The following is an 18,761-nucleotide window of genomic DNA, read 5'->3' on the forward strand; positions in this document are numbered from 1 at the left end:
TCTTGGGAGACAGGCCAGTCCTTGCTTACAGACAGCCCCCCAACCTGAAGCAAATTATCACCAGCAACCCCACACCACACAACAAAAACACTAACCCGGGAACCTATCCTTGCAACAAAGCCCATTGCCAACTCTGTCCACATATCTATTCAGGGGACACCATCATCGGACCTAATCACATCAGCCACACTATCAGAGGCTCGTTCACCTGCGCATCTACCAATGTGATGATATGTTCCATCATGTGCCAGCAATGTCCCTCTGCCATGTACATTGGCTAAACCGGACAGTCTCTACGTAAAAGAATAAATGGACACAAATCAGACGTCAAGAATTATGACATTCAAAAACCAGTCAGAGAACACTTCAATCTCCCTGGTCACTCAATTACAGACCTAAAAGTCACAATATTACAACAAAAAAACTTCAAAAACAGACTCCAATGAGAGACTGCTGAATTGGAATTAATTTGCAAAATGGACACCATTAAATTAGGCTTAAATAAAGACTGGAAGTGGATGGGTCACTACACAATGTAAAACTATTTTCCCATGTTTATTTTCCCTCCCACACACACTGTTCCTCACAACTTCTTGTCAACCATTTTGACTACCACCACAAAAAGTTTTTCTCTCTCCTGCTGGTAATAGCTCACCTTAACTGATCACTATCATTAGAGTGTGTATGGTAACACCCATTGTTTCATGTTCTCTGTGTATATGTATATCTTCCTACGGTATTTTCCATTGCATGAATCTGATGAATTGGGCTGTAGCCCATGAAAGCTTATGCTTAAATAAATTTGTTAGTCTCTAAGGTGCCACAAGTACTCCTGTTCTTTTTGCGGATACAGACTAACACGGCTGCTACTCTGAAACCTTTCCATAGTTTGTTTATCAGTTGGCATTGCTTATGCTTCTGAATTGTGAAGTGGTTGAAATCAGAGGAAAGGTCATGTAAATTGTTAGATTTAATTAAAACCCCCCTCAACCTTTTGTTCTCAGTATATCCATTTCCTCTTCACCTGGGCTCAGATTTATTTAGTTTACATAGCTTCCGCAAAAGCTATGGGGCCTGAACAGCTCTCTCCCTTGTGGCTGAGGGTTTCTATCAAGCTGCTCCCTTTGGGGCACATGAGGCCCACAGTGCCCCTTATTGGTCTGAAGAAATATGTACAGCCCAGCTGTTGCTTTCAACCAGCTTCTCCTTCACCTAGTCCCTTTCTCCAGTTAGTCCCCAGGCTCCAAGGGTTCAGCAGGTCACCTTGTCCTGCTGGTGTCTTCCTCTTCTGAGGGAGGAGGCAGCAGCATAGATACAGCCAATTTCCCTGAGCTGGTTCTGGATGGTTGGGAGAGAGGAGCCTTGCCCCACCTTCTTTGCAAGGCTCCTGGTTCTGGACCTGGAAGGAATAGAAGCACAGGTTTTCCTCACATACAGACTATTCTCCTTGAATCATTTCCTCTCTCCCTATATCTGCCTTATGTCACTTCCCTAGACTTTTGGGTACCAAACCTTAAAAGGGCCCCACCATGGAATGGGGTGGGATGATCCTTAGGCCCTATGACCCTTCAGGGGACAAACCACTCCTGTCATAACCTGATAGAAGCATTTCTGTTCATACAAACATGAAAAATAAGAGAGATGATACTGAGCATTGTAATTAATAATAAAAAGTGGATTGATGGCATCCCTGGGGACTAGACAAAATTATTGTGTCTGCAACATCAGATGGTATTTACGTCATCGTGTTCAGGACCAGGACATTTAGATACTGTTAGGCTCTTGTGGATGTGTTGGGGATGTTTTTCAGAAATAACTATAATTTAATGTTATTTTTGTTACCCTAGGATGAGTGACGTCCTTCATCAGAGACAGAGGTGTCCTTGGCTTTGGCCTGACTTTATGTACTATATGTTCCAAGAAGGAAGGGAACATAATAGAAGTCTCAAGATTCTTCACATTTTTACTGACAATGTAACCTGTTATTCCTTTTTATATTGTGTCCCAGTCAATGGAGAGAAATACTGTAGTAAATATAGAGATTTCAGATTATGCATTTGGTGGCTGGGCATTCAACCATTGGAAACATCACCTTTTCTGAGAGATGTGTCTGGGATAGGAAAACAGAATGTTTGTGATATTCAGGCCATAAAGGAATGCCCTGAAGGGAAAGATGCAATAACTTAGAATCTATTGGTTTCAGCTAATGGGTAACCCTTACATGGGAATAGTATAATCATTTATACTAGTATACTTTAGTTGGAGGAGGAGGCGAAGCCATAGAAAATTATCTTAATTCTCTTAACATACAGTGTACTGAACATCTTAGAATAATCTAGCACTTCACCGTTAATCTTGTAACAGCTGTAAAAATCACAGCTGTTGCAAATGCCAAGACTCTTTATTATTCCATGCTTTAAATAAAGAGTTTAAAAACTGCCCTATCTTTATTTTTAAATCTGTTTTAATCAAGCAGTACAAACTAATTAATACCTAAAGACCAGATTCTGTGGTGACAGGAAGTTAAGTTAATGGAAGCTATGCACTCATATCTGAGACCAGAATTTGCCCTTTAAAGAAGAAAGTTCAGTCACAGGGCCTGATTTTCCTCTCATTTAGAGCCAGTCCCTGTGCACATTGTCTTCAGTGGTGCAGGAATCAGCTCTTAAATCACTGTGCCTCCATCGCATTCAATGGAGATACACCAGTGAAAAGGCCAGGAGACTTAGGTACCACATCTGAATGGGATTCTTCATCCCTTTGGTGCTGATTTGCATTCTGTGCAATGTCACGTTACTGTACAGAATTGTGATGTTGCCTGCTAAGGCAGCAGCACTGTGCTGAGGCTCAGAAATGAAGAACAATCAAAGCAAGGAGTCAATAAAGTGTTCCTGTCTATAGCACTAGGTTCATACTCATAAGTAGCCTGTTTGTGAAAAAGCAGGACATAAAACCTCAGAATATATATGATTCACTGCATGGATGAGTCCAAACTCAGCATGCAATAGGGAAACAAGTACTAGGGGGATGGGATAGATCCCTTTCTACCACCAACCAATTCATAGTACAGAGCAGGGGTGGGCAAACTTTTTGGGCCGAGGGCCACATCTGGATGGGGAAATTGTATGCAGGACTGGGACAGGGGTGCGGTGTGCAGGAAGGGGCTCGGGGCAAAGGATTGGGGCAGAGGAGGGGTGTGGAGTGCAGGAGGGAGCTCAGGGAAGAGGGTTGGGGTGCAGGAGGGGTGTGGAGTGCAGGAGGGGACTCAGGGCGGGGTTCAGGAGGGGTGTGGACTGCGGGAGGGTGCTCAGGTCAAGGGTTGGGGCGCAGAAGGAGTGCGAGGTGCAGCAGGGGACTCAGGACAGGAAGCTGGGGTGCAAGAGAGGTGTGAGGTGCAGGCAGGGGGTTTGGGGAAGGGAGTTGTGGGACGGGGTGCAGGAAGGATTCGGGCTCCGGTCTGGCCCAGCTTACCTAAAGTGGCTCTGGGGTGGCAGCAGTGTGCACCAGCGCCAAGGGCAGGCTCCCTGCATGCCCGCCCTGGTCCCACACCGCGCAGCTCCAGGAAGCGCTGTGGCTCCTGGTGGGGGCGGGAAGGGCTCTGCGTGTGCTTTTTTTGCTGCGCCTCCAGGCCAATGGGAGCTGCGGGTGGCAGTGCCTGGAGGCAAGGACAACCCATGGAACCCTCTGCCCCCCTACCCAGGGGCCGCAGGGACATAGTGTCGGCTGCTTCTGAGAGCGGCGTGGGGCCTCATGGACCAAGAGGGGCAATCTCGTGGGCCAGATTCAAAGCCCGGAGGGGCCGGATCCGGTCAACGGGCCATAGTTTGCCCACCCCTGGTACAGAGCCAGGGATACAGTGAATTTTTAAATATGTGGGATAAAAAATATTTTAAAATGCATACAAACAGGGACCACACATCATTAGATTGCGGAATTTAAGCCATGAACTATATATACGTTTTTATATTAAAGGTTATTGCAGAAAAATCCCATGAAATAAAGATACACGAACAACATAAAATTGACTTTGAAGGCAAATGTGAACAAAGTGGGTCCAAAAAGAGAAGAGCTTTTCTTGATATGCTTCTGAATGCAACTGATGACAAAGGAAACAGACTGAGCTATGTGGATATTCGAGAGGAAGTGGATACTTTCATGTTTGAGGTACCCCAAGGAGCTGTAGACTTTCAGAGCTTGAGATCTGTTACAGAACTGAGGTTTTACTGGAACAGAAGCTTTACTTTTATGATTCAGTCATAACTGTAATAGTTTCGGAGCAATGTAAGAAGAGCTTGATGCACACATTGCAGTATAGAATCTCATTCTTCAGAACAAAAAATATATCCAAAGCAAGAAATTTTCAATATTGTGAGTTGCAATGTTGTGGTGGAAAGTTGCACGTTTCCAAATCAGGATTGAAGTCCACTGGTAGAACTATGTGCCTAGTCCTGCAAACCATGGCACATTTGAGCAGTCCCCACTCACACCAATAGTCCCATGACTACTATGGAACTACTGCCGGGGGCCAGGGTTTGCAGGTCTGGACCTGTAGGTCCTCATTCAAAGCCTATCCAAGTCAAAGGGAGTCTTTCCATTGACTTGAATGGACTTTGGAGTAGGCTGTTAGTGAGGAATCGGTATAATATCTACCTAGACTAGATAGATAGATACCTAGAAATATAGCAATTGCTGCACCTGATATGAATGGTCCTAATCTCTTCTCACACTGAAATCCCTCCATGCTACTAATCATGTTGTTAGGTGTCTTTAGTCCCTTTTCAGTACTGTTATATCCATTGTGACACAGGATAACTGGAAATGATCACATTGGGCCTGATTCACTGCTGTATTGCTTGTTTTCTGCTGGTGTAAGTCTTTACTCCCAGAGGCAGTGGGATGAATTGTACCATGATCGCTATTAATCTGGGGCTTGATTACAGAAAATTTGATTAAAATTAAGATATTGACAAAATCTGTTGCTAGTGCACATTCCCTTGTTTTTGTTAGCCTACAGTACCTGACTGGATCAGTTTTATGTTTATAACATAATTTTAGGGAAATTATATTCCTATGCCCTCTTGTGGTAATTGATGGTAATACTGTATTTACAATCCCACGATGAAAAAGATAAGTAACTTTGTATACTTTTATATTTCATTGTAAAGCAGTGAAGAAAGGTAATGGCGCTCCAACAATTGACTGTGGGGAAAAGTAGTGACTTTAAGATTAGCCTATAGTGTTTAAATTATTGTGATTGTCCAGAGAGATTTAGTGGGTCAACCAGCTAATGTCTAAAAGGAAGCAATAGAAAACCTCTTCCTCAGAGTCTGAATGCAGAGAAAGACCCTTCACCCAGTCAACATAGACTAGGTAAGTAATAGAAGAGGAATGGCAAAGAGACTTCTGCTTGTTAACATTATGAGGCCCCCCCCCCCCCATTTTAGTCTCCATCCATTATATTACACAACTAGCTATTTCCTGGTCAATCGTAGGTATTAGATTTTTACATGGATTCATATATTCTTACCTTTTCTTCTGTATCGGTACAGTTAGGCTACGTCACTAAAATGTTCCTAATTCCTTGAATATATTTAATTTCATATTCCTGAGGATAATGCAGATATGAATATCTGAGTAAATCTGTACCTTTAGGGGCATGATACAACAGCTGCTGCTATGAACTGGGCCATCTACTTACTTGGATGTCATCCTGAAGCCCAGAAGAAGGTTCACAGAGAATTGGATGAAGTGTTTGGTAAGTTTCTACTCTTTCTTTGAATGTGAGTGTAAGTTTGCCCTGCAGTATATCGTTTAATAGTCATTTCCATCTAGAGATTTATGTAACCCTTCTGCCCCTCTGAGTTGGCAGCAACAAGGGCCGGGTTCAGTATGCAGGGGTTCCGTTTCAGTAACACAGTGCATAACCGGCTCGAGCCCCCACCCAGTGACCTGGGACACTTACATACCACACCCTCCTGGGCGCCTCTAGGAGGCAATACTTCCCCTCTCGCAAGCATGGAGTCTGAGTGTAGCAAAACCTTTTTAATAAAGAAGGAATCAATGCGGCATCCCTTTGGAGAAACACCACAAACAGAGTTATAACACAACCATAAACAAAAACCCACACCCCAAGTACATTTGGCAATGTCCTTTTCCCCTTAGGGTCTTAAGTCCAATCACTCCAAAGTCCAACAACCCAAAAGTCTCTGGTCAATGCCACCCCAGAATTCAAGAGTCTATCTGTAGAGGTCCCTCCCCCAGCCTGGGTGAAAGGGGCACCTTACGTGGTCCAGGGCCAACTGCCCTGCCTCTCCGTGGTTCTGCTTCCGCCTTCTCCACGAACTGCTCCGCCTTACCAGCCGCTCCACTCTGCTCCTCCAGCCGTCCTCACAAACTGCTCCGCTCCACCAGCTGCCCCGTGAGCTGCTCCAGTTGTCCCTGCAAACTGCTCGGCTCCGCTCGCTCCGTGGGCCACTCCACCCGTTCCACAGCTACTCCACTCTGCCAGCCGCTCCGCTCCACCAGCTGTCCCGTGGTCCGCTTCCAGCCATCTCCACAAACTGCTCCACTCCACCAGCTGCTCTGTTCTGCAGTATAGCTTCAGGCTCCCCCACTAGTTAGCACAGTACTCAGTGCTCCCAGCTCAGTAATTTCAGCTCTTTTGTGATTTCAACTCTTAGTGATCTCAGCACATAGTAGGGGAGCCCCAGTGCTAGTGCACCATTTGGCCCAAAGTGAGTTCAGCTCAGTAACCTGTATCTAGATTCTTAAGGGAATAAAAAGTCAACTCTGATATTCCACAGTGGAGAGAGGAGGGGTGGAACTGGTGGATCTGGCTCCACAAGGAGACTGCACCACCAGGCACAGATACCTGTCCCCACCCTCTCTCAATTCACTGGGTTTTCGAACCCATGTCCCTTGTCTGGCAAGTACCACCCAACTGAGGTTGAGTCATTTCTGTCACAAAGCAGTCCCACAGCTCTGCAATCTGGGATGGGGTAGGCGTGCCTATGCAAATACACTCTCTGAAATTCTTTCCACCAGATGTCAGGGTAGAGCTCATCCTGACTCTGCTTACATTTATAAAGGAAAATAAAACACTTGCCCCACCACTTTACATGCTGTAACTGTGTGTAAAGATATATCAGTGGTGGTTGATTTGATAAAGGAATTATGACAGATCACTTAGAGTGCAAAGTCTTTTGGGAAGGGACCATCTCTTTGTTGTATCTTTGTACAGTGCCTATCACAATGGAATCCTGGTCCATGACTTGGGATCCTAGGTGCTACTGCAATACAAATAATCAGTAGGGCTCTGTGTCTGTCCTGGAGGTCACGGATTCTGTGACTTTCTGTGACCTCCATGACTTCTGCAGCCTCTGGTGTGGTTGACTCCCAGGGCCACCCAGGCAGCTGGCTCTGGGGCCAGCTCCTCAGGCGGCCCTGGGGATAGCCACTCCTGCCGCAGTAGTGGCTGGAGCAGCTGGTTCCGGGGACTGCCTGAGCAGTGATCCTGCGGGTGGTGGGAGCAGAGGTTGGGGGGTGGCCCTGGGGGCAGCCAGAGCAGCTGCTGCTTGGTAGCCCCTGATAGCTGGTGCCACTGGCCCCTGCCCTCCCTGAGCAGTCTCCCCCCAGAGCAGTGTCCCACCCTCCCAGCTAAGATTTAGTCAGGGGTATATAGTAAAAATCACAAACAGGTCACGGGCTATGTGTGATGTTCCATTCTGATGTTATCTGGACCGATGATTTGCTAGGTCATTCCAGTCCTTGACTCTGGGAGCCAGCCTTGCTCTGCTCTGCTGTGAGAACCCCCACTCCTGGGCTGTGCATGCACAGCCTTTGGCATGTAAGCTGCTCCTTGGATTGTGCAACCGAATGACACTAGCCAATATCTCCGGTCCCAGACACAACCCTAGGAACCTCCATCTTGCAGTGTCCAGTTATGAGCTTGTCAGTTTAACAAAGAAATTGATATGCACCAGGCTTGTTACCCCAAGGGAAGTCTCTGACACACTTCAGACCAAATGCACTGCTTCAGGTAGAATAAACAAACAGATTTATTAACTATAAAGATAGATTTTAAGTGATTATAAGTCAAAGCATAACAAGTTGGATTTGGTCAAATGAAATAAAAGTAAAACACATTCTAAGCTGATCTTAACACTTTCAGTGCCCCTATAAACTTAGATGTTTTTCACCATAGGCTGGCTGGTTGTCCTTCAGCCAGGCTCTCCCCTTTGATCAGTTCTTCAGTTGCTTGGTGTGGTGTCTGTAGATGGAGGTGGAAGAGAGAGGAAGAGCATGGCAAATGTCTCTCCCTTTTATCACGTTCTTTCTTCCCTCTTGACTTTGCCCCCACTTCCCCTTCAGAGTCAGGTGAGCATTACCTCATCGCAGTCTGAAACTGGCCAAAGGAGGTGGGGGGGTGACTCACTCGAGAGTCTAACAGATCCTTTGATGTTGCCTGAGGCTGGGCTGGGTTTGTCCCATACATGCTCTGATGAGGTATGAAGTTTTTGCCTGGGCTTGTTTTAAGCCATGAAGATACATTTTCCGCATCATAACTGTATACGTGAAATTACAACCTATAACATTACTATAACAACAATTACTATAACATCACTATAACAACAATGCTCAGTGCATCATGAGCCTTCTGAAGACACCTGACATGGCAAACTTTGCATTGGATACCACACAGTAATTTTACAAGAATGAACATGGGGTGTTTCCCCGAGGTACAAAGCATTACACTGTGAATTTGTATTTATTGCATGTGACCTGTCTGTGAATTTTACTAAAAATACCCGTGATTAAATTGTAACCTTAATAATAAGTAAAATGGTAGTTGAAGAAAATCACAAGAATAAATATTTAGACAAATGATTCAAACCTATAACTGTAACCCACGTCCCTAAAAGGGAGATATCTCTTTAAGAGATCTGTAGAGGGTAGGAATGAGTTGTGTCTGGGTCATTGGTGCTAGGCAGATGCACAATTAACTCTCCACACTCAGAAGTTTCTGGAATTGTGGGTGGTAATTTTGGGTATGCTCAATAGGTTCCCTGATACTAGACTCAAACTCCATGAGGGCTAGTAGTCATGGCAGCTCCTTTACAAACGGCCACGTGCCTCATGTGGGTTGGAAGAAGCTGAGCCACAGGAGCTGAAAGCAGGCTATTTTCATTAATTCTGAAGTATTTGGCAGCAGGTTTTTTTTAATCTGGATACTTAAAGTGAGTGCTCAGTTAATTAGTTAGCTGACTAGCTAACATGGCTGGCATATGAGCCCCCCCCCCCCTTTGGGGATGCTAGCCATGTGGCCCCACCCAGTCCACATGAGGCCCGCCCCATCACCCCTCCCATCCACCACAGCCCTGAGCTCCCCCGCCTCCATAGCTGGATGGGCCTCAGCCACCCTCAACACCGGCTTGGGGAAAGAGCAGAGCATGGGTAGGGCCAAGGTTTGGCTTAGGGGAGTCTTAGCCTTCCCTAGCCTATTATACCTGCACCCATGCTAGCTAACTGAGTGATTGCAGTAGAGGAAGAGGAACAGTCTGCATGGATTCCAGCTGGAGGTTTCTGCAAGCAAGAGGAAAGACGTTATTGCTGCAGTGCTTCTAACTCAGTGGATTGTATCTGAGACTCAGGTGAACTCAGCCCTAGCTTTTGGAACTCTGAGTCTCTTCTCACTGTCTTTCTGTGGGGACTGGCCCGTTCAGATTTAATTTGTTTTCTTTATTTTTGTTTATGTATAACTGCGAAGATCATGTATGTGGATTATAAAGGAGCCATGTTATGTTGTCGCAATTAAGTTGTTGTTATGACTATTATTATTATGTTTTTGTCTTTATAAAGCTGGTACTTAAGAATTAAGTTAATTCCTTTTATTCTTTTTGGACTTGAATGTGGGAAGGTTGATCTTGTGCAATCCTTGCTGAAAATACTCAGTGACTGAATTCTGGGTCTCCAGGTGCTTTTCTATGGGAGTTGGGTTCTTTTAGGCACTGGAGAAGGGCAATGATGTAAACTCTAGCTCATTCAAAGGTTACATAAGCCCAGTGGTGGAGTTGTAGTTTTGTCAGCGTTTAGGTGGGTTGGGAACCCCTTAAGATAGCTTGTGTCTTTAGTCTGATTAGAAAAGTTGTTTCTCACATCCCAGTTGTGATTCTAACCAGGGAACTCTGAGCGGCCTGTCACAATGGATGACTTGAAGAAGCTCCAATATCTTGAGTGTGTTATTAAAGAAGCCCTTCGGCTCTTCCCTTCTGTTCCATCCTTTGCCCGCACCACAAGTGAAGATTGCCATATTAGTAAGTAATAGTATTTTATTTATTATTTATTTTCATGTGCGTAGGAGCCCCTGCCATGTACCAGGACCCATTTAGGCTAGGTACTATACAAAGAAAGTATAAAAAGATGTCCTTTGTCCCAAAGGACTTACAATTTACATATTAGACAAGGGAGAGCAGATGGATGCAGACAGACCAATGTGGAGTACAAGAAAGCAATAAGACCCTATTGGTTAGCAAGTTAGGCTCTTATGTCAGCACAGCAGCAGTCTAGACATTGTCAAGTTTTTGCAGGGCTCACTGCAAAAGAGAGTTTTTAAGGAGGAGGAGAAGTTAGTTTTGTGAATGTTTACGGGTAATAGATCTCAGCCTTTTCTGTATTCATCATTTTTAGCTACGAGAAGTATCTGCTGTCAAGGTGTTGCACAAGTAAAGAACTGTTTTTGTGCTCTGTATCCATTTACAGGAAGCCACTTACTTCACTGGCATGTTGATTCTTTTTTTGCAGAAGGATTTAAGATACCAAAAGGTACACAGGTAGTCATTGTTACTTACGCACTGCACAGAGATCCAGAGGTTTTCCCAGACCCTGAGGAATTCAGGCCTGAGCGATTCTTTCCTGAGAATTCTAGTGGAAGGCATCCATATGCATATGTGCCCTTCTCTGCTGGATCCAGAAACTGCATTGGTACGTAGTTGATAAACACCGAAGAGTAATAGGGCTCTGTTGGGAGGGTGACACTGGCCCTTAATGAAGGAAGAGATTAGTGCACCTAAGACTGGTTAGTTGACCTCCCCTCCCCATTAGACTTAAAAGAGGGTACTTGGGCTGTAAAGGGAAGGAGACATGGAGTGTCAGAGCTTGAGAGGAGTCAGAGACAGGAAGCAACAGGAAAGAGCTGTCAAGCATTGCTTGGGAGGGCTACAGAAGATCCGGTGGATACAGCTGAGTTCTGAGGACAGCTGGAACAGAACTGCTGGTGAGAACTGACTGAAGTTGGGACCCTGATAAGCAGAAGGCTTGGGCATTGGTCACTAGGCAAAAGGAAAGATCCAGCTTGGGCAGGGGAAGCCGAGCTTGGAAGCAAGAGGGTGGACTCTGGAGGGATGTTCCCTGAGCAGGGGTGGGGCCCCCAGACAGGGAGAGCAGGGGAATAGAACACTGCAGGGAGCTCTCTTGTGGAACACCTGACTTGGGGAGCCATGGGATGAATCATGAGACTGGTAACTCTCTGGTGCATTGTCTGGAGAGTGGGCCCTGGATCAGGGGCCAAAGAGTCTAGGAACACAGTGCTGCTGTTGACTCCCAGGGGAGTAATCTGGAGGTGTTGTCCATGAAGAGGGGAATGGAAAAATAGTTGCACCTTTATATGTTTACTGTGGGTTTGTCAAGAATGGTTTTTCTACAAGGCTTTTGGGGGAATGAATGCACTAGTATATTTGAATAAATTATTCTGAGAGGCAGGCTTTGTATTGGACACTGAGAGACTGTTTCCTGGGTGAACAAAAAGGGGAAATAGAGGCAGTGGTACCTGTCATGTTGTAGCCTGCTGCTGGAGGGGGGGGGTGCTGTGTTGCATGCTCCAGGCAGGGTTGCCCCTTGATAGCCTTCATACTTGGTTATTGAACTTACCACTAAGTCTGGTTAGATGTAGTTACCTTTGCCGCAGTACCCACAGCAGAGCTTATGCATTCAAATGTCAATCCTGTGTGCTTAATAACTGAGACAGAGCAATTCTTACTGGTACCTCATTCTTCAGCCTGATGTCATATTTACATTTTCTTTCTTCCCGTGGGGGTCTTCAGAGTCCACTTTGTTTCCTCCTTACTGGGACTTGATCCACATGTAACTCAGTGTCATGCTAACATCAGTTCTGACTCAAAAGGGCTGGATATGGTTCCCGTCAGACTTCAGAGTCACTGAGAGACACCCCAACAGCTCACTAGGGAACAGCATGAGCTACTCTTTCTCTCTCTCTCCCCATGGGATATGTTTGCTGGTGATACTATGATCCCAACCACTGGTGGACTGCAGGCTGGAGGGGAAAATTTAAGACCCTTCTACGGTCTTCTGCAGTAACTGCTGGGGCGGTCACTGAGCTCCTAAAACCTGTAAGCTTTTCAGGGAAGGGACTGTGTCTGCACTTGTTTTTCTGAAGCACCTAACACAGTTGCGTATATTCAAAAATAAACAACTTTTGGAGAATTGTATGTGTTATATAGTTGGTGTGACATCAAAGAAGCTGTCCCTTTATGGATCCTTAGTCCAGAGGCACTATTCTACCACATTAACTATGATTGGTGCAGAATACTGAGAAGAAGGCAAATGTCTGTTGTTCTGATCTCATTTCATTTTCAGGATTTCATTCCATTTTGAATAGGTTGGTCTCAATGCCAGAAGCACCATTGTTGGCAAGGCTCTCAGCAACAGCTGTTGCAACTCTTCGATCAGCAATACAAAATTACAGTAGACATTCTCGGGAGTCCAAATACAAATGAAGTTAATTTAAAAACAAACAAACCCAAAACAAACAAACAAAGATTAAGAATGAAGATTACTCTTTATTCTTGATCAGATCTTTGCGCATTGAAAGAGGAACTAATCAGGCTAATTATTGTTTCTAGCGCACCCAAATTGTTTTAGGTGTTTTCCAGGTGTAAAGATTCCTGCCTAGGCAGCTTGCAGTCTGAATAGACTATGTACAGAGAAGGGGTTGAGGGAAGTGAGAGAGACACTGTCAGAGTTCAGGGCAACTACACATGTTTTTTCCCCCTTATGACCTATTCTAGGCTGCCAGTTCCTCAGCCATCACATCTCTGGGGTGGAGACTCATGACTCTCTCCCTCCTGACCAGGGTTTTTCCAGATTGCAGAGTTCCCTACCTACTGTGAATTTCCCAGCAACTTGGATTGCCTAAGCAGAGCTGCTTTGATTTTCTCCTCAGAGACTATAAACAGCAAAATGACCCACCGTTATAAGTTATCACACAACTTTTTCTAAGCAAGCATACTTTGTCTTAAAATAAAAGCATTACAGAGAAAACATAATAAAAACAAAAAAAGAACCTACACATGTGCTAAAAAACTTATCAAAGATTATCCCCATCTCCTCAAGGGCTCTGGTTGGCATCAGTCCTTCCAATCTTTCCCTAAGAACTGGGGCCCTTCCCGTGGACAGCAGGTCCTGTCTGATTGCTGGATCGGAAAGAAGGCCCTGAGTCAGTTTAAATTCAGACTATTTATCCAAAAGCCCTTTCTTTGTCTGTTGGCCTCTGGAGAACCCAGTCTGAACTAGTACATGCAGGCCTCTCCAGGTGGTGGTAGCTCACTGGAGGCTTTACTATCTGAGTGAATTTGCCTTATCACCTTGTTCTTAGTTCTTAGAGGGGCTGTGGTTACCTCTCCTATGGAATTACATACAATCCCTAGCCCAGAATGATACATGCACTTAATAGAGTAACATCTCCTAAAGATATTACAGGAAACTGCCATATCTCTCACAGACAGCACAACACAACTTTTAAAATCCTCTGCCTCTTTCCATATAATCTTTGGCTAACTGTCCGGTCTGTGACCCTTGTCAATTTGCCTAATTCCTTTTCCTTTTTATTTCTGTTTTCTCCCTCTTCCACTTTTCTCTTAAACCTTCGCTTTGTTTAATTTTTCCCCTCCCTATTTCACCAGCACACTCTACTTTTAGGATAAAAATAAAATCAACAAAGCTCTGTCTTTTTTCCATCTATGTGTGCTCTTCCTCTTCCTGCTGTCCATATGCTGTGATCCTGGAGCTGAGCCCTTCTCCTCCTCATCCTCGTTTAGGCCTATATGTGACATAACAGGGTCACATTTTGTATTTGCTTTTCCTCCATGATACAAGGAGCTTTTCCTCCATGATACGACTTTAAGCTCCTCTTGCTTGGAGGCCATGCATATTTTAAAGCTGATTCCTTCCTGCTGTAGATATGGAAGGAAACATCTATCACAAATCCCATTCTTGGTAACATTTGTACTATCCTGAATTTGGCTCATATTGTTTTATAATCTTTGACTACAGATGAACAGTTATTCCTATGCTGCATTTTGTGGGAAATCTTTAAGTGTAATTATGAGGGCTGTTAGTACTAAATTACTATTGTTTATGTTCCAATTTAATCTGAAGGCCAGCGCTTTGCACTGATGGAAGAGAAAGCTGTTCTAGCCATCATTCTACGGCGCTTTTGGGTGGAGACAAGTCAAAAGAGAGAAGAACTTGGTTTGGTCTCAGAACTAATTCTTCGCCCAAGTAAGGGCATCTGGATCCAGCTAAAGAGGAGAAGAGAATGTATGTCATAAGAAGAAAGTTCACAAGGATTTTAGATCCTAAAACATGTGCTTAGTAATATCCTGTAGTTCACTGATCTTAGATCACACAAAAAGATTTAATAGAATTGTAAATATATCAAAATATTTCAGAACCTCTAGGCCTTTTGTACTATAAATACTTATCTCAGGATATGATCGTTCCCTCCTGTTCAGTTGGCTCAGGATGTCTCAAAGTAGCGTTGACATCTGAACATCTTATATCCTTACTAACCTTTGTCTTGGCACTTTATATCACTTTCTCTGAGACCACCATTCATGTTGCTCCATGAAATGGTCAGCTGACTGACTTCTCCCCCTTGAGGAAAAGTTGCAGAACATATCCAGCTGACCCTCTCCCAAGGGTGAGTGTATGAAGGTGGTCTTCCATCTTTAGTCTCTTAATTGCCAACACAAGGTACTGTTACAGTCTTCATTAGAATATTTTTGGTGGACAACTCTGTAGCTTATGTGAGAGAAATCAGACAACTATAGTTCTTGCATGGAACTGTAGCCTTGACACACTAAATGTAGAAAACTTTATGTGAATTTGGAGCTACCTGAAAAGAATGAGCCAGATCCTCAGCTGGTGTGAATCAACTTAGCTCTATGGTCTACAGTGTTGTTGTGTGAGTTTTCACCAGCTCAGGATCTGGCTCAGTATATTTAGTGATTATTCAGCCAACATTGTTTTTTGTTGTTGTTGAGTTCATTCTGCAATTTATGGCATGTCCCAAACTCTCCTCTCACTTAAAGCAGTGCAGTTTTACTGGCTTCATTAGAGTTATCTCTGTGTGAATGAGGGGAGAATTTCACAAATGACTTCCAGTGTGCCTACTGGAGGGAGAGAAATATATTTTCCAAAATGTATGTGTTTTTCACAGTTATCTTTGAATGTTATTGCGGCCTTGATTGTCAGATAAATTTGTAACATAACTTGTATTATACAGTATGATATAATACATTCATCTAACAGTCAAATCTGGTTGAGATTTATGTAAACCTCTGTACTTTAAATGATACTGACATCCTTTACAAATAGTTATAAATTATGAGAATGGATTTTTTGTTCAGTTTCTGGCACTTGGCTCACAAAAGCAATCAGTAGATGGGCTTCTTTCCTTAGGAGAAAAAGAAAATCGAGGTAGCCTGGATGCTGAGCTACCTCTCTTAAAAGAGCAGTTACACTAGCACAAGGTGGATCTGTGTTTGCCTGCACAAAGTGAGAAATTTGGTTGCCAGCACAAATAACTGTAACAATTTGACATTCAAGGTCAAAGTCCGCTATGAGATCCAACCCCTGGTCCAAATCCTGCTTGAGTCAGTTGGTGCTACACCTAGTAATTGAGAATAGAATTTGACCCACAGCCATAAATTGCTGCTAGTCTCACAGAATGGACAAAGAACTGACACAGAAGTGAAATATCATGGCAATTTATGATGATTGTGTACTGTGAGGCTGGGCAGAAAGCTCTTCTTTCTCTCCCCAACTCCATGCAGCACAAACCTGATTGACTGTGGGGGGAGTGCCCCTCAATAACAAGGACACCGAATTAACTCTGAAAGGGTTTTAGCCAATGACCAGACAGGAGGTGGAACGGTTCATCAGCCTGGGAAGATTTAGAGAAGGAATAAAGAAGAAGCTGGCCAGTAAGCAGTAGCCCTGAGCTGGGGCAAAGAGAGAGACTGAACCTGGAGCTGGTTGGAGGGGAGCCAATTGCTTGCAAAAGAGGACTCTCATAAATGCACAGCCTGGAGTTCACAGGACAGTTGAGACCACTATTCTGAGCTCACAGGTTGGACTGACCCAAAGGGGAGGGGGTAGGATTGCATTGGCATGGGGCAGAGAGTGTGTGTGTGTCTAGCCAGTCACTGGGGGAGGAGCTGTGGCTCTACTGGGGCAAGAAAGTCTGTATAACCCCTGCTAGAGATCCTGATCTAGGTCTTCTCCTGGTTTGCTTGGGTTAGATAACTATTGTTTTATTTTAAGTGTAGTTCATATTCCAGGGGTTAACTCTGATCCCTGTAGGAGAGAGGGTTGGTGTTTGTGCAGAGGTGTGTGGCTGGGTCCCCTCTCCCAATTGTTGGAATCCTCCACCTTACAATACTTTCAGATAGGAAATATTGGTAATGTATTTAATGTACCTAACCTTGGTATATTTTTAGCTATCTGGACAATATACATTATTTTTCAATAAAGTTTATTAGTTAAAGATATTTTTAAACTGAAGAAATATTACACAGTGAACATTTCCATGTGAAAACCTAGTGGTGATGTCACAAAATGGAGAGATTAAAAATGCAAAAGAGAGACACTTAATACGTTGTTGCCCTATGGTGTTGTGAATTTGTTTATAAAATGTTGAATTTGCTACATTGCTCCCTAGATCAATTAAACAATATATTCTTAAATAATCTGTTTGTACTGCGACTCAATGCAATGATTTAATATTTTTCTAATTACAGATATCTTTGAGAAATGCAAATACAAGTAAATACATACTGTGTGTATGGGCGCGCAAGCCAGGAATTGAAAAATGTCTATGAACGACTCAGAAGATTAATTGTTTCTAATATGAAATTCAAAGGTCACATCCACTCTTTACTAGAGCTGGTCAAATTATTTACAAGCCACTTTTTGAATTATTTCATGAACAAAAATAGCAAGTTCAGCTTGCTGTTGTATTCAGACAGGTGCTGAGGTTTTGTGAAAATGTTAATATCTGAATAGTTGAAATTTTAATGGTTTTTAGCACAAATAATCATTCTTTAAAAAAATTGTGCTAGAAATGCTTGGGATGAAATTTGCACAAAGAAATTATTCACTGAATACCCGTGACACAGAATTACATTTAGTCAATTCAAAGGTTTGTAAATTAGAAAAAGGTGTTGCAGTGGCTTAGTGCTTGCAGCCATTGCCTCAGCTTCCCCCTTGCTAAAACTCCACTCCTTCCATGTCAACACGTTAAAAATTTTTTCTTTCCCAGTCTTTACCTAGGGTGCAGGCTTTTTTCTCCTCATGGTGGAACTGGACATGATGGGCAGAAACTTGGGCAGCTAAATATGCAGATGCCCATTCCGGGGCTCAAGCCCACTCTGCCTCTTTGCCCAAGGCCATTCCTTCACCATGCTCAAACTTTCTCCTGTACTGGGCTTCCAATACAAATTCTCAGTCAACAATATTTCCACTGATAAATAAATCCAACAGTTCTCTTCCTAGGCCACCCAGTGCCTGTCTTGGGTTCTTTATCCTTTTGTCTGTGAGTGGAGCAAGGTAGAGCTCCTGCTCCTTCCACATATCTCCCTCTTCTGACAAAAACGCTGCTTGTTTGTATTCTGGCCCCGTTTCTCAGCATTTTTAACTATGGTACTTTTATGACTTCTATTACAATAGTATCGGAGTGCCTTAGAATCTTTAGATCTATTTATACTCACACACCCCTGGGAAGCAGGAAAGTACTGTTAGTCTCATTTTATGAATGGGGACTGATGCACAGAGAGGCAAATGGCTAGGTCCACAAAGGGATTTAGGTGCCTAACTTCTACGTAAGGCACTTCAATCCAAAAGTGAGCTCCTCAAAACCCCTGCTGTGGTTCTGCTAACCCTGTAGATGCCTAAACTCCCTGGATACTTAATTTTCTGCAGGTGAGCGTTAAGAGTGCTGCCGCAGTCCTGATGCCCAGCATATAGCTCATGGCTAAACCCTAGCTGAATTCTGAAACTCTGCATTCCCCCAACTATCTTGCCTGGGGGCCCTCAGTCTGGTAGGTGTCTCAGAGCATGCTTACTGGATTGAGTTCTGCACAAAGCACAACCAGAAGAAGTGGTACCACTGATCCACAATGTGGGAGGCTGTTGGCCAAATCCCTCCTCTGCCTGATTCATTGGGCCAGAGTGTAAGAGCAAGAATCATTCTATAAGCCAAAGGTTAGGGCAGCCAAGACCACACAGGGAGTCTGTGACAGAGTAGGCTAGGGATAATAGGCTATTTCTTCCCATAGCCTATAATCCAGTGGTCCCTCTGGGATATACAACCTCCAGAATGCCATTGTTTTGGGTGAAACAGAATGCTGCAGCACACCTGTGGTCTGTTTGTAAAAGGCCATGTGTCTCATTACAGGGATAAATTA

The 18,761-nt window shown here is 44.0% G+C and overlaps 1 protein-coding gene and 1 pseudogene across 1 annotated transcript in view; both read left to right on the top strand.

Moving 5' to 3' along the window:
* LOC116835915 (cytochrome P450 4V2-like) overlaps positions 1–14,681 on the top strand; it is a 38,997-nt gene extending 24,316 nt beyond the window's left edge. The window contains exons 6-11 of the mRNA XM_032799189.2: positions 1,848–1,974; positions 3,973–4,164; positions 5,653–5,755; positions 10,179–10,313; positions 10,801–10,980; positions 14,452–14,681. Of these exons, the coding sequence (XP_032655080.2) occupies positions 1,848–1,974; positions 3,973–4,164; positions 5,653–5,755; positions 10,179–10,313; positions 10,801–10,980; positions 14,452–14,624 (910 nt within the window). The 3' untranslated portion in view covers positions 14,625–14,681. The remainder of the gene's footprint in view (positions 1–1,847; positions 1,975–3,972; positions 4,165–5,652; positions 5,756–10,178; positions 10,314–10,800; positions 10,981–14,451) is intronic.
* The window catches only part of LOC116835909 (cytochrome P450 4V2-like), a 388,896-nt pseudogene that overhangs the window by 66,912 nt on the left and 303,223 nt on the right, over positions 1–18,761 (top strand).

This window comes from Chelonoidis abingdonii, chromosome 5, assembly GCF_003597395.2.
Source record: "Chelonoidis abingdonii isolate Lonesome George chromosome 5, CheloAbing_2.0, whole genome shotgun sequence".
Lineage (NCBI taxonomy): Eukaryota > Metazoa > Chordata > Testudines > Testudinidae > Chelonoidis > Chelonoidis abingdonii.